The following is a 16821-nucleotide window of genomic DNA, read 5'->3' on the forward strand; positions in this document are numbered from 1 at the left end:
TTTACACAATTTTTAAATAAATATACCACAATACTTTTTTTTTATATAACTAAAATATACCACACTATTTTTTTTGACTAAAAATATACCACATTATTATTACTAGGCATTTTAACTCATTTTACTCTGTATTTTTTGCCTACTAATTTAATGACTAGAAATTTACCTCTTAAAATTAACAAGCGAGAGATGCTGAATTTGAACTTCAACACTATACATATAAAATGCAATATTTCTACCGATTGAGCTATTTTTTTTTTACCGTACCGATTGAGCTGTTGAGAACTTAATATTTTAAAAGTTTGATATTGTATTACTATTTTATTTTATTCTCCAAATATCATTTCTAAAAAAAAAAGAAATTTATGAATTATTTAATATTTTTTTAAAGAAAATTATGGGATGAATGAATTTAGTTGTTATAGTAGAAACCTCGTAGGAGGGAATCTATGACGTTGCTTTTCTGTTTCAAGTTCAGCCTTATTAAGGTATAATTCTTTCTCTTTCTTCCACATGCTTTGTCACTGTTTTTTCCCTAAAATCAAATTCACAAACTTTTTTTTTTGTTCCTTCTTCTCACTTCTCTATAATAATAATACTCACAACACTCTTCTCTAACACTTCTCTTCTTATCCATTATTATTATTTCTTCAGCATTGGATTCTTTTATTTAGGGTTCATCTTTTCAGGTTCTCGATTTCACCCATTTTCTTCTTTACCCTGTTAAATCTAGGGTTCTTGCATCTTTTTGTTCTGTTTTGCAACTATTTTAATGAAACTTTGAAGTTTTTTTTTTTTTTTGACTGATGAAACTTTGAAGTTGACTCTTTGGTTTGTTCTGAGTAGAGTTAATTGCAATTCTAGGGTTTCATTTTCAGTTTCTTTTGACTTTTTATCTAGGTTTTGTCTTTATTGTTAATTTAGTAATGTTGTATGGTTTTGGATTTTTCAACTGATTCATGCTATTTTTTCTGCAAAAAAGCTACATTTTTTTGTTATTATTCTTACTTGAGAATTGATACTATATTAGGTTATTTCATGAAAATAGGTTTTTTCTTTTTTTGGTTGTTTGATTTGCTTTAAAGAAATAGTTAGAATGTAATAATTGAGGCTTATTTGTGTGTGCTTCTTGCAGATTTTGATGCTTGAGTTGTTCTGCTGTGCTTTGTAAAGTGTCGGTTGTTGGCGTGATGGGGAAAGGAAGAAGTCCCGGGAAATGGATCAAGAACTTACTCTATGGGAAGAAATCATCGTCTAACTCGAAGTCTAGTTCATCGAAGAAAAATGACATTTTTGTAAGTATTTTCATTGTTGTCACACTTTTTGTTTATGATTTGATATGATATAAAAAAATGTCATAATTGCCGCGTATAGTCTGTGAGTACTTTGAATTTTGAAATAGTAAAGTTGTAATTGTTGTTTAAATTTGATTTTGTAGAAATCTTCGAGTAACAAGGATCCGTTGGGATCTTCTGAGTTAATTGTGTCAAATCCAATTCCAACTATGGATTCTTTGATGATATCACCGCCGATATCTGGATCTAATGCTGGTAAAGGAGTGCTTTCAGAAAAGGAAGTAGTTAAAGGGCCATCTCGTGAGAGGGAAATTCTTTCAAATGGAGACGGAGAGGGTCGTGCACAGGCTGTTGCTAATTTTGCATCTCAAGATGATCTCGAGACAGTCAGGCTTACAGAAGCAGCTATTAAACTTCAGTCTGCTTGCAGAGGCTATCAGGTAATACGCTTCCATTACAGTGTTGTCAATTGCGGATCGCGAAAATAACATTTTGTTTAAATTCTGTTTCGTAACAGTGCTACCATGCTGCAATAACCACTATTTGACAAACTTTTATACTAAAATAGCATATCGCGGAACCATAGGATTTTTTTTTAATTCAGCCACCCTATAGTACTATAGACACTATTTAACATATCACTATTTCACTTTAATTTTAAATTAAATTTGTAGCTGTAGAAAAACAGGAAAATATAGATATTTCATTTGAGTTTTAGCTTTCTCTGTCCGGCATTTTATTTATGCAATTTTATTTGAAATTAACTTGTGTCATGATATATTTGATTAAGAATTGCTTGTACTTGTTTATTCTCAACTTGCAAGCCATCATATGCCATTTTTCTTAGTATTGGTACTTTATTGGACAATTTCTTTATGTATGATTAATGATTAATAAATACTTAAAGTGATTCTTGTATAACGTCATTGAAGGCTCGTCGGGAATTTCAAACACTCAAAAGTATCACACAGCTGCAAGCTCTTATTCGCGGTCACTTGGTTAGAAGACAAGCTGTTTCTGCTTTATATTGTGTGAAGAGAATTGTTAAGTTCCAAGCATTGGCTCGTGGTTACAATGTTAGGCGTTCTGATATTGGGCTGGAGGTTCTGAAAATTCGTAAGGTAAATGTTGTTTGGTTAATTCCATCAATGCAATGATATGTGCTATGTTTTCCCTGGATTTCTTAGTGGAAACAATGGAGGTTTGTCATTTAATCGGTATCAAAAGGTGTTTCTTGTCATACAAATGGAATATTCTGGCCATTAATAGAACATTCAGTGGCACATTGGCGTAGATGACAAGTTCAATGTCATCAATTGCATCCCATCCCTACCCTTGTATTGATTTACTAACTGCTTCTTCGACATACTTTGATCAGGATACTCAACTTTCAAAATCTATTGGCATAGTTACATCTACAGAAGCAGAGAAGCTGTCAGAAAATGTCTTTGTTCGCAAGGTACAAACTTCTTATGAATTACTAGTTACCTATATAGATGATAAATAGTTACCTATTATGTGTGTGCTTGGTGTCCTTCATTTTACTCTCGGTAAACTGTAGTAGTACTAATTGCATTAAAGAAGGATAAAATTGTTTTCACTCTTGACTTTTGGGCTCCTAAATTTGTCTTTTGTTATACTAGTATGTCATGCCTTTGAAGTTTGGAACTTGTTTTTCTTTAATGTGACATTCAAGATCTCAATTTACACCAATTTTACATTCAATGCACGCTTCTACCAAACGTTTCACTCATTCAATGTTGAGTGAAAAGTTGTTTTGGTCACTGAATCAGTGAACCTCATATTATGAATATGATTTTAACTTTATAAGTCTCTACTCTGTGCTCAATTACCAATTTTACCTTACTCACCCTTCTACTAATATTATTTATTTGATAGGAATGGGATAACAATTTTGAGCAACTGGTTTTTTCTTTAATTGTTTTGTTTAGTTCTTATTGTATTGAATTGACGCTAAATCGTCTAGGTATAATTTGACCCTGATAAAAGCTCTTTACGTATGATATCCATTTCAGGTGCTGGCTTCATCGCCCCATGCTTTTCCTCTATCTTTCAATACTGATCTCGGAGAACCTTACTTGGCTTGGAAGTGGCTTGACCGATGGACAAGGTCACACTTTTGGGCATCTCTTCCTAAATTGAAGAACCTTGACTCGGTGTCTGATGAAAAAAATATCAGTTGTCAAACAGCTGAAAAGGGACAAGTTAAAAGGAATTCCCGGAAGTCTCCTGCGGTGAAAGCTGATGATGGCTCAAGTTCAGGTTTTAACAAATATAAACAGCGTCCCAAAAAGGATTCAAATCACTCATTGGTTTCAGCTCAGGAGCACCCAAAGAAAGACATTGAGAAAACTACTCTAAAAAAAACTCGCATGCAAAATGTTTCAGACAGATCTGAGGCAGTTAATGAGAAAAGAAAACTAAGCTCTAAGACAACTACAGATCATAATGTTACTGATGTCTCAGAGCAGGGGCCAAATTCCTCTTCAGAGAAAATGAAAGATACGATGGTGCCAAAGTCAGAAGAGTCTTATCCTGAGAAAGTTCTTGGACAGAGAACACCAGAAGAGAATAATGATAAGCCAAAGAAGAGCTTAAATGGTGGTGTCAAAGAAGAGAAAGGTCTTGGACAGAAAACACCAGAAGAGAATAATGATAAGCCAAAGAAGAGCTTTAATGGCATTACCAAAGAAGAGAAAGGTCTTGGAAAAAAAGCACTAGAAGAGAATAGTGATAAGCCAAAGAAGAGTTTAAATGGCAGTGCCAAAGAAGAGAAAGGTCTTGGAAAAAAAGCACTAGAAGAGAATAGTGATAAGCCAAAGAAGAGTTTAAATGGCAGTGCCAAAGAAGAGAAAGGTCTTGGACATAAAACACTAGAAGAGAATAGTGATAAGCCAAAGAAGAGTTTAAATGCCAGTGCCAAAGAAGAGAAAGGTCTTGGACAGAAAGCATTAGAAGAGAAAAGTGATAAGCCAAAGAAGAGTTTAAATGGCAGTGCCAAAGAGAAAAGTCTTGGACAGCAAGCACTAGAAGAGAATAATGATAAGCCAAAGAGCTTAAATGGCAGTGCCAAAGAAGAGAATGTTCCTGAACAGAAAGCACTAGAAGAGAATAATGATAAGCCAAAGAAGTGCTTAAGTGGCGGTGCCAAAGAAGAGAAAAGTCGTGGAAAGAAAGCACTAGAAGAGATAGGGCATAACGATCCTACTGCTGTCTTACAGACTAGTGTGAAGAATGTAGGAGATGAAAAAATAGGAGTTAGCGAAGACTTAAATGGCGGTGACAAAATCATCAGCAACAATTACCAAAGAAGAGCTTCACTGCCTGCTAATTTTAATGATCAAGAAAATGAGTTACATAACACTCCAAGATTGCCGAGTTATATGGCTCCTACTGAATCAGCAAAAGCTAGGCTAAGGGGACAAGGCTCCCCAAGATTTGCTACTGATGTCTTAGACAAAAACAGTTTTACCAGGAGGCATTCACTTTCATCTTCTATTAACAGCAAGTCAGGTTCTTTTTCCCCAAGACCAGAAAAGCTGATAACTTTGAGTGGAAGAGGAGTTGGGAGGACTGATAAATCTCTGTCATCTTCAAGGGACAAATCTTTGTCATCTTCAAGGGATGGGACTGGTAAGCATTAATAAGTTTCACTATTTCTCTGTACCTTTTTATTGACTGATTGGTTACTGCTTTGTGATGTGTTTAACAGTGACGAAAATTTTGCATTTTACATATATTCATGTGTTTACGGTGAGGAAAAAATTACTTTTTTCGTGAATGAATACTTTTAGTGTATGGCAAGACTGCTGGACTACAAAAAATCATGTATGAAAGCAGCAACCTAGCTTCAGCTATCTAGATGTAGTTTGGAGCTTGGTTTGTCATGGCTTTGGTCCCAGAGATGATCTGGCCTTGATTTTTGCTCTAAATGCCGTCTCTAGCCCTATTTGTTGTCTCGGCTGTGATCTAGCCTGCCTGCAGTCTCAAATTGTACTCTTTATTATTTTTATTTTTCTAAAGGGCACCTTTTCAATAATCTTAAAGCTCAGGTTGTAGCTTGAGGGGGATTGAAAAGGTATCTTATAATATCTTGATCATATCTTAATTTGGAGTATCTTATATAGGCTTGATTTTAATATTTCCTTATATATTATTACACGTTTCCTTAATATATTATTAATATAGTTTGGATTAATGATTTATAATATGTAATAGTCATTCACATCATTTCAACATTTCTTTTAATTTATTTTGTTTTGCTTTTCTCTTGAGCTTTGACTGGTACAATTTTATATATAAAAACCTGAAGCATTCTTCCATTTCATCTATGTCGCTTAAATCTAATGGATTACATCTTCCAAAATTATTGCGTAGTTTTTAATAATGAGTGCAACCTAAGATACTTGAATCATGTTACTTGTAGTTGATTATGGTCTTTTACCTTTTATACACTCCCTTGTCATGTTTGGAATATTAGCTTGTCGCAAACTAGTTTAACTTTTGAATATCAAGATAGAATAATGCTAGCTACACACTCTTTAACAAACACACTCCAATACATTATTTTTTATTGGTTGAAATTCATATGGGTCCCATAAAAAAATGTGGACCCATATAACTTTTATGGGACCCATATAAATTTTAACCAATAGAAGAGAGTGTGTTAGAGTGTGTTTGTTAAAGAGTGTGTTGCTAGCACTCCTCAGATAGATAATATTAATAATCTTTTTCCAACAATACCCTTATTTATTAGTATCCCAACCTACCCTATATTAATTTGGATTCCTACTTTGTTTGACTTAGACTTAAGAGAACATCATTTAGTTTCAAAGTTTTCTTCACAAAACTCCAGTTTCTCATTTGTTTATTATCTGAACTCTGCATTCAGAATTATACCATTTGCCAAAAGTCCCTTATATATATAATTAGAGTGCATGGACTCTTAGATATGTTAGGTAAACATATTAAAGCCAAGTTAGAAGGCTAGGCTATCAAAGCTGACCATTGAATACAATCCTATCTTATATATATATATATATATATATATATATATATATATATATATATATATATATATATATATATATATATATATATATATATATATATAGTTATAATAGGAAAGTGGTAAGGGTCTTGGGCCCCTTAAGCAGGTGGTCAGGGGTTCGATTCCTGGCTCCCGCATATGAAAATAATTCAGTTGAGACTTGAGAGGGGAGAACCCACCTTGTGTGTCCCCACAGGTTCCATAACGGAGATTAGTCATCGTTAATGACAGTGGAAACTTCGTACTTATATCATGGTAACCTAAAAAAAATATAATAGGAAAGTCTTCCTTGGACACCTAATATTCTAACACTAGTCATGAACTCATAATTCTGCCGTACATATTTTTAAGCTGGAATATAGGAAATACGAACTCTTTCTTTCCTCCTTTACCCTTCACAATAGCAACGAGGTTTGCATCTAGAATTTTGGTAACTTGTCAAATTTCCATTAAAACTTTTTCTTTAGAAAACACAATTAGAGTGCATGAAGTTCAGTATGTCTAAAGGATTCACTTAACATAGGTAATAAATGGCATGATGTCATGAAAAAGCACATACTTCGTGTTAAATCAAAGCAAAAGAGATGTGTTTTTTTTCACACACATACACATCAAACCAAATATTAGTTTACTCCTTTGTTGTTTGAGCTTTACTGTTTCAATTACTCACTATCACTGTATTCTGTGGATATTAATTTCAGATAAGTTGACACAACCTCAGTGGAGAAGGTGATTTTATGTAATCTTTCAGAACTGAGATACTTCAAGGAGGTGAAAACTAAATAGAGCAAAAGATATGTTGGATTTCATCACAGCTTTATTTTTTAATCATCATTGTCATTATTATTTTATTTGTGGTCATATGGAGATACAGAAGAGGTCTATATATTTGTGATCAGAGTCTGATATAAAACTTTCTTTTAGTAGGAAATACTCCACTTTTCTGGGTATATATATCAACAGTTCTATGCTTAGGTACTGGTTCTTCTGTTTTTCTACCCTTTGTGTTGGATGTATTGTTCAAAGTTCAAACCATTGTTTCAAAGAGTATCATATTTTTCTAAATTTCTGAATGTTTTTTCTAGTTCTAGATAGTACTTTTATTTAGTAATGCTAACCCTTGGCGCAATGGTAAAGTCGCTGCCGTGTGAAATTGGTCACAGATTCAAATCATAGAAATAGTTTCTCTGCTGCTTATAGGGGGAAAAGACTGTGTATATCTACTTTCCCCGAGACTTTACTTGATCTGAATCTGGTGCACTAATATGCCCTAATGCTACAAACTTACGAGCATTTGAAGGAGCTTAATGTGACATTACATTTTTTTTTTGAACTGCAAATGTGACATTACATTATCTAATAATATAAATGCGGCCATGTGACGCGACACATACTTGTAGTGATCTAGACAAGTACATGAACACTTTTTTTTTGGTGTTTAAGGTAATTTCGATCCTGGTCCTAGGTAACCGAGTTATCCCATTTTTCATATCTAAGCATTATGATGTAACCATTTAGATCGGAAGTTAACGACGAACTACATTTACAAGTATTGTTATATGTAACCATTTAGAAACAAGGGAATCACAGGATAAATATATTGTGTTCATATCTAAGTATTTTTTATCCTCTGATTGGATAAACAAATTCAGATAAGAACTGTGTTTTTCCTTAATTGGAAGTGTGTTTCTGGACTTTTATCAACAAATTCAAATCTTTCAGAACTTTCTAAAATAAGAAGATAAAATCAGTTCTCAACTCTACAAGCTTAACAGACTCTGTCAACTTTATTAGGATTTGACGTGGAAATATGATCAAGCTACATCTAACATGGTCAAAATCTTTCTCCAAGTCTGTTTTATAGACCCCTATCATGTTTTCTTCTTTTACCATGAATTATTCCTTGATGGACAATAGCACTATTAAACACCTTTTCTAACAAGATGTGACTTTGAGAGAGAAATAAAGAAGAGAGAAAAACAAGGAAACTGATGGATGAATTTGGATAAAATTCTCTCAAACCAAACACACTCTTAGGGTCTGTTTGGTAGAGGAGAAATAAAGAAGAGAGAGTTATCAGAGAGAGAGAGAAAGAGAAGAGAAACATGATATGTCTCTTGTTTGGTACATACAAGAAAGAGAGAAGAGAGACAATATTGGCGTGAGATCCACTGATTTTTGTTTCTCTTCGAAGAAAGAGGGGAGAACTTGCACATTTAGGTTCCGTTTGGTTTGAAGGAAAAAATGGAAGGAAAGAAAATTACGCAAACCAATAAATGAACCTAGACTAACTTTAGTCCAAATTCATTCATTGATTTGTGTAATTTTCTTTCCTTCCGCTTTCTTTCCTTCATATCAAACGAACCCTTAATCCATTTTGCCATTTATGCCCTTCAATTTAAGACACCCACACCATTTTTTTTTGTCTTTTTTGCATTTGCATGTTTTTTTTTCTCACGTGACACTATTTAATTTTTTTAGAATAGGTTGATTTAAATAATAATTAAATAAATTATCTTAAACAATTAAATTAATAAAAAAACAGCTAAGTAGTTGATTTAATAAATTGATTAATTAAATTAAATAAAAAATTAAATAGTTTTTGTGATAAATTTTTTATTCAAGGGCATTCTTTTAAAAGTAATGAATATTTCTCTGGTCCCTATTTCTCTTCTCTTTCTCTTATACCAAACAATATATCAAATCTACTCAATTTCTCACAACTTTCTCTCTTCTCATATCAATTTCTCTCTTTTCACTTTCTCTTCACAACGAAACACACCCTTAATTGGGGAAGGAGAAATATTTTGTTAATCAAAGTGCCATTAATTGTCATTTTACAATTGTTCCCGAAGGAATTTTAATTTAATACCTTAAAACTTAAATTATAAGATTAAACTGTTAGCACTGAATTAACACCTTTTAAGTGTTATGAGATAAATCCTTGAATGTGTTTTAGAATAAACAGGAGCAGATATAGATATAAGTAACCAACTTCAATGGCTTCTTAATTTCACTAGGTGCCACACTTTTCTCATATGCCAGTCGTGCTTAAAATTTGCTTATACAAGTAAATATCTTATAATGTGCCTTTTGAATTTGGAGATTTTCGTGACGAGTAGCGTAGGAGCTATATATGTATCTTTAGAGGTAAGGTAATTCACTAAATATTTAAAAAGTTTGCTTACAGATAATGCTGGTGGGACTACACTATTTATATAGATTTTTTTTACGTTGTGGTTTTTTTAACCAAGCAATCGATCTAAAGATTAACTAATTCGAGGATACAAGTCCTACCGTCCACTAATAAGGGCTTCAATTAAAGTTAAAGTTTTCTTGCTCTGTATGGATTGATTCAACACAAGTAGTGGCACTAAAAATCTTTAGAGGACTACAATGACAAAGTTATATCTAATGTTTTGTCTAATATACACAAGTGACACAAGTGTTTCACCATATACACACTTGTTTTGACATTTAGATCTAATAATATGCTTATTATTAGATCAATATGTCACATCACATCAATCTCGACATTAAATCGATAAATCACATCTCATTTGATTAAATTATGAAACTTATGCAAGATAAACGATACTAGTATAGTATGTTTCACTTTTTCACTATAGATTTCGCCTATATCTAAATATGCGACTATGCCACCAAATTGCTATATTAAGCACCAAATTGCTATATTAAGCAACTCTAAATTTACCCTTTGAGGAAGATGCCCTATAATTAAAGTGTCCCACTGTGGTCAAGTTTACCCTTTCAAAGACTACAATGACTCCTGGAAATCTGAAACATTATTTATCTATATACCTTTATAGATTTTACACTCAAGATTCATTTATTACTTGTTGGTTTAATTGTGATTGATACTAAATTTGGTAAGGAGGACTATGGTTTGATTCCTGCAACTGCGATCGGGATGAGGCTGAAACCACTTAATGGCAGAATTGATCCTCAAATCAGATTAGGCGGTCAAATATGCTAGATACAAGTGGTGAAAACAAAAAAATTATATATTAATCTTTTATATTATAAGCTTGTATACACAAGCAAACCCTAAACCCTAATTTGTTTTATCTGTTTTCCCTCCATTTTATCTTGCAATTTTTATTAAAAAATATTATAATTTTGTCTTGACTAAGATTCGAACCTGCAACCCTTCAATGCAAGACAATATTTCCAACTATTATGGCAAGTATACCAATTGTGATTAAAATTATGTGCAATAATTGATAAGCACCATCAATTTTAAAAGTATATCATATCAAAATTATTGTTAACTATATTATTCATCACGAAATATTTTTATGTCTTTCCTGATCAATGATTTTTTTTTCTACCGGATCATAAATTTAGAGAATAATTATCATGTGAGATTTTGAAAGTTATTATCACGTGTGATTTGGAAAGTGTTATATATATATATATATATATATATATATATATTCTCAAACAATAACACTTTCAACAATATTGAAATCTATTAAAAAAATCATCTTTCACATTTCAATGTCTCATGTTACCTTGCTTATATCATTTTTTAAATTATTTATTATGCAGTTTATTAAATTGTTGTTTTTTAAAATTGAAAAAAGAATTTTGTCAAAAAAAATAATGGAAAAAGAATTGATATTTTTTATAAATACTCTTTATTTTTACGTTAATGTATCCAAACATAAATCAATCATGTTTAACTCACTTTTAACCAAAATCAAATCTATCAAACTCAATTCTGCTAAATCAATTTTTTTTGCAATACAATCAAACACAACCATAGTCATGTCACTAATCACATTCATTATTTTGGGTGTGTTTGTTTCAAGGTTTGTAATGTTATTCCTGAGAATATGAGATCTGGAATGTAACATTGCTATGTTTGTTTCAAGTTTTGAAAATTTGTTCCCAGGAATTTTTTAATCCCAGGAATGTTAATTACACATAACTTCTACACTTGTTATTCCCATGCTAATAGGGTGGGAATATAACATTCCCATGGGAATAAAACTCAACTTCCTATAACTTTTCATAACTTCCCACTACCACTCACATTTATTTGCATTTTTATTTTTTCAATTTTTTATTTTATATAAATTTTAAAAACATTCCTAGAAAATCTAAATTTTAACCAAACACATGAATAGGAATGTTATTCCTGGAAATAATATTCCTAGGAATATCATTCCAAGGAATGCAATTTCATACCTTGAAACAAACACACCCTTTGATTTTAACATTGCAGATTTAATATTAACTGATGATCAATTGATACAATATGCACTAGCAGATATTGAGATGATGTTACGTAATTGTGGGAAGAGTTTAAAAGATTATCCTCCAATGCCTAGAGCAGACACATCATTAGTTCCTGATATACAAAATAGTTTAATACACGACGAATTGAATTATAACAAACAATCATTAGCTGAGGAACATGTTAGATTGATGTCAACTATGATTTCAGAGCAACGTAAAGTATATGACACAATCAAGACAAGAGTTAACGAAAACAAACCTGGTGCGTTATTTCTTTATGGTTATGGCGGTACAGGGAAGACATTTATCTGGAGGGCCATGTCAGTCGCATTACGCTCAAAAGGTGAGATAGTTTTAACAGTTGCCTCAAGTGGGATCACTGCATTACTTATACCTGGCGGTGGAACAACACATTCAAGGTTTTGTATTCCTCTAAATGTTAACGAGTTTTCAACATGTACCATAGTTCCTAAAAGCCATTTGGCGCTATTAATACAAAAAAGCAAAGCTCATTATGTGGGATGAAACACCAATGATGCACAAACACTGTTTTGAAGCTGTTGATCGAACTTTAAAAGATATTCTCAAGTCTGTTGATGAAAAAATAAACACATTCCCTTCGGTGGAAAAGTTGTTGTTTTTGGCAGAGATTTTAGACAAATTCTACCAGTAATACCCAAAGGTACAAGGCCATAAGTTGTTCATGCTACTATTAATTCTTCGATTCTTTGGAATTTTTGTGAAGTTTTAACATTGAGTAAAAACATTAGGCTTCTCGGTGGTGCTTCGAGCGCAGACGTTGAACAAAGAAGATTGTTTTCTAAATGGGTTTTAGGTGTTGGCGATGGAGAAATTGGAGATGACAACGACGATGATTTAGAATTTGACATTCCATCAGATTTATTGATTCCAAATTCAGCTGATACTCTTGCTTCTATCGTTGAAAACACCTATCCCAAACTTTTACAAAACATGAACGATATAACGTATTTCCAAAATAGAGCTATACTAGCTCCTAAAAATTCAATAGTCGACACAATAAATGATTATATGTTGGATTTAATTCCTGGTGAAGAAAAAACATATTTGAGTTATGATACTCCACTCACACAAAATGTAGACGGTCAAACAGTGGATGATGTTCATACTCCCGAATTTTTGAACACGATTTCTACGTCGGGACTTCCAAATCACAAGTTGAGACTTAAAGTTGGAGTTCCAGTTATGCTATTAAGGAATTTGAATAAAAAATTAGGATTATGGAATGGAAAAAGACTTATTATTACGAGATTGGGAAAACGTGCTCTTGAAGAAAAATTTATTTCAGGAAGTAATATTGGTGATCAGGTTTTCATACCTAGATTTTCTCCGACACCATCTGACATGAGAATTCCTTTTAAATTTCAACGGAGACAATTTCCTATAATGATTTCTTTTGCGATGACTATTAATAAGAATCAGGGATAATCTTTAAAGCATGTTGGGATATATCTTCCGTTGCCAGTGTTTTAACATGGTCAGTTGTATGTTGCAATTTCAAGAGTTACTTCTAGAAAATGATTAAAAATATTGATCATCGATGACGACGGTGAAGATACGACTAAGACTTCAAATGTGGTCTATAAGGAAGTCTTCCGTAATATAACATAATTTTCTTTGTATGAATATTTATCCAAAATTATTGTTGAACTATCGGTTAATGTTACTCAACTTTTTTTATATACCTTACTAGCATGACACCCGTGCGTCCGCACGGGAGTCGCGGCGTTGCCGCTCCTCATTTGGTAAGATGAAATTTATTGGAAAGTTGATTAAAATATAAAAAAATAGAAGGAATATAATATTTGGTAAAAAAATCGAAAAAGAACAATGGTAAAATCATTACCAAAAAACCTTAGGTCTCCATATTAATATAGGAATATAAATAAGGATAATGTAAAAATTATGAAAAAAATAGGCTATCTTATTAATATATTAGTAAAAACATAGGTCTTGGAAAAATCACCAAAAAACTTATGTCAATGTATTAATATATGAGTATAAATATAGTCACTAAAAATTATTAAAAAATAGGCAATCATATGTGAAAATATAGGTCCACAATAATCATAAAAATAATTAGGTCATCGTATTAAATATGAGTATAACCTGTAAAATTGTAAAATAAAAATAAAAATAGACAACTTAATTTTTATTTTATTTTTGTTACAAACAACTTAATTAATATATAATTAAAAGTATAAGTCCCGTAGAAACCACGCAAACAAAAAAGTTTCCATATAAATATATGAGTATAAATATAGGTCCCGCAAATATTATAAAAGATGGGCAAGCTTATTAATATGAGTAAAACACATAGGTCCCCGTGTAAAAAAAAAAAAAACACATGGGTCCCCAAAAATCACACAAAAGATTAGGTTCTCGTATTAATATATGATTATAAATATAGCTCTAAAAAAAATAGTAAAAAATTGAAAACAAAAATTTATTTGAAAAAGTGCAAAAAAATAGGAATTTATTCTTGGATTAAGATGAGGGTATAATAGGAAGATAATGTGCAAAAATCCACTTTATTAATTAAGTGTTATCATTCTAACTGAACACTTATAAAAAAACGGAAGGAGTAAAATATTAAGATGGAATTAACCACCTCAAGAAAAATTTTAAAATATTGAAATTATTTACTAACTTTCAAATATGACACAAAATATTCATGAAAGTGATGATGTGTCAAATTATTAAGTAGGGGTAACATGAGATTTTCACATGTATCTTATTTTCTTAGGTCCTTGTAATAAATATATATATGAGTATGAATATAGTCCCGTAAAAATTATTAAAAAATAAGCAATCTTATTAATATGCTAGTAAAAATATAGGTCTCGCAACAATCATCAAAATAATTAGGTCACCGTATTAAATATGAGTATAAATTTAGGTTCTACATAAATTATTAAAGATCAGGAAACCTTATTAATAAGAGGATAAATATAGGTCCTGCATAATTCACACAAAAGATTATGTCTCCGTATAAATATATGAGTATAACTCGTAAAATTATAAATAAAAAAAACAAACAACTTTATTAATATAGGAGTAAATATATAAGGCTCGTAGATATAACAAAAAAAGAGAGGTTCCCGTATTAATATAAATATAGCCCGTAAAATTATTAAAAAAAAAATAGACAACATAATATATTTGTAAAAACACAAGTTCTTTGAGAATCACAAAAAATAGTAGATTTTCGTATTAATATATGAGTATAAATATAGGTCTCACAAAAAATAGTAAAAAACTGAAAACTTCATTAATAAGAGTAAAAACACATGCCTCGCAGAAATCCCACAAAAAATTAGATCCTTGTATTATTAAAATATTGAAATTAGTTATTAACTTTCAAATATGACACAAAATACCCTTGAAAATGATTATGTGTCAAAAAATGAAAAGGGAAAAATTTGTGATTTCATATGTATCTTCTTTTTTCCTTAAAAAAAAATGTATCTTCTTTTCATATATTGTAGATGTGTCATTATATTCATTCATCGGTCATAATTATTAATTTTATGCGGATTTCTATATGTTATTTATTTTATTTTTTTTAAGGTAAAGAAACGTTTTAAATTGAGTAAGCAAAACAAAATTAATACTGCATATATTAATTCGCCTATATAGTAGATTGTATAGGATTTATCGATGCCCAGTTAATTAATATGTATCTTCTTTTTTCCTTCAAAAAAATATGTATCTTCTTTTCATATATTGTAGATGTGTCATTATATTCATTAATCAGTCATAATTATTAATTTTATGTGGATTTCTATATGTTATTTATTTTATTTTTTTAAGGTAAAGAAACATTTTAAATTGAGTAAGTAAAAGAAAATTAATACCGCATATATTAATTCGCCTATATAGTAGATTTTTGTTTAATAAAAAAAATTGAATTTGTATAAAATGAGGTAATTTGAATTTGGGTTACATACAAAAAATTGGAGTTTTAGATAAAAAAAAAAATTTGTGGGAGAAGTAACAAATAAAGTGGAGTTTTATGGTTATAATTGGGTATTTAACTCATATTGGTTCCAAAAATATAACAAATTAATTCATATGGCTTAGTAGGAAATATAATAAGAGGTGTAACTAAAAGGTTAAGGGCTCAAATCCTGCTGAGAAATGTTAGAAATGTTTTAGCATTTTTCTACTAACTTTTTTTAATAAAGACACAAAATACCCTTGAAAATGATTATGTGTCAAAAAATGAAATAGGGGCAAATTGGTGATTTCTTCTTTTAATGTATTGTAGATGGTTCCAAAAATATAACAAATTAATTCATATGACTTAGTGATAAATATAATAAGAAGTGTAACTAAAAGGTTAATGGCTCAAATCTTGCTGAGAAATGTTAGAAATGTTTTAGCATTTTTCTACTAACTTTTTTTAATAAAGACACAAAATACCCTTGAAAATGATTATGTGTCAAAAAATGAAATAGGGGCAAATTGGTGATTTCTTCTTTTAATGTATTGTAGATGGTTCCAAAAATATAACAAATTAATTCATATGGCTTAGTGATAAATATAATAAGAAGTGTAACTAAAAGGTTAAGGGCTCAAATCCTGCTGAGAAATGTTATAAATTTTTTAGCATTTTTCTACTAACTTTTTTCAATAAAGACACAAAATACCCTTGAAAATGATTATGTGTCAAAAAATGAAATAGGGGCAAATTGGTGATTTCATATGTATCTTCTTTTAATATGTTGTAGATATATTGTAGATGGTTAAAAATATAACAAATCAATTCATATGGCTTAGTGGTAAATATAATAAGGAGTGTAACTAAAAGGTTAAGGGCTCAAATCCTGCTGAGAAATGTTAGAAATTTTTTAGCATTTTTCTACTAACTTTTTTTAATAAAGGCACAAAATACCCTTGAAAATGATTATGTGTCAAAAAATAAAATAGGGGCAAATTGGTGATTTCATATGTATCTTCTTTTAATATATTGTAGATATTATTGGAATTATCATATCTTATTTAATCATTATATATCTTACAACTAATCAGACCCGTGCACCGCACGGGTGGATGTTCTAGTTTCTGAAAATGAATCTTAAAATGAGAAGGAGCAAAAATAAGATAAATTAAAAAAAGTGTTGACTTTTCCTTCTTGCCTTATCTTCT

At 30.8% G+C, this 16821-nt stretch overlaps 1 protein-coding gene across 2 annotated transcripts; it reads left to right on the top strand.

The window, feature by feature from the left end:
- The first annotated feature begins 399 nt into the window (after window positions 1-399).
- On the top strand, window positions 400-7431 carry LOC123907401 (protein IQ-DOMAIN 28). Of its 2 annotated transcripts, none has more exons than XM_045957663.1 (7): window positions 400-488; window positions 1136-1295; window positions 1439-1735; window positions 2228-2416; window positions 2674-2754; window positions 3332-4949; window positions 7068-7431. In XM_045957663.1, the coding sequence occupies exons 2-7, from the start codon at window positions 1191-1193 to the stop codon at window positions 7097-7099; spliced, it is 2322 nt and encodes a 773-aa protein (XP_045813619.1). In that variant the 5' UTR covers window positions 400-488; window positions 1136-1190; the 3' UTR covers window positions 7100-7431. The 2 variants fall into 2 exon arrangements, with proteins under 2 accessions (XP_045813619.1, XP_045813618.1); XM_045957662.1 differs by having other exon boundaries at window positions 486-689.
- Window positions 7432-16821: the final 9390 nt, after the last annotated feature.

This window comes from Trifolium pratense, linkage group LG2 (assembly GCF_020283565.1).
Source record: "Trifolium pratense cultivar HEN17-A07 linkage group LG2, ARS_RC_1.1, whole genome shotgun sequence".
Lineage (NCBI taxonomy): Eukaryota > Viridiplantae > Streptophyta > Magnoliopsida > Fabales > Fabaceae > Trifolium > Trifolium pratense.

Excerpts from the sequence above, each read along its gene's own strand:
- LOC123907401 (XM_045957663.1), top strand. The coding sequence starts at position 1,191 with ATGGGGAAAGGAAGAAGTCCCGGGAAATGGATCAAGAACTTACTCTAT. Across the intron at positions 1,296-1,438 it reads CGAAGAAAAATGACATTTTT|AAATCTTCGAGTAACAAGGA; the intron begins GTAAGTATTTTC and ends TTGATTTTGTAG. Across the intron at positions 2,755-3,331 it reads AAAATGTCTTTGTTCGCAAG|GTGCTGGCTTCATCGCCCCA; the intron begins GTACAAACTTCT and ends TATCCATTTCAG.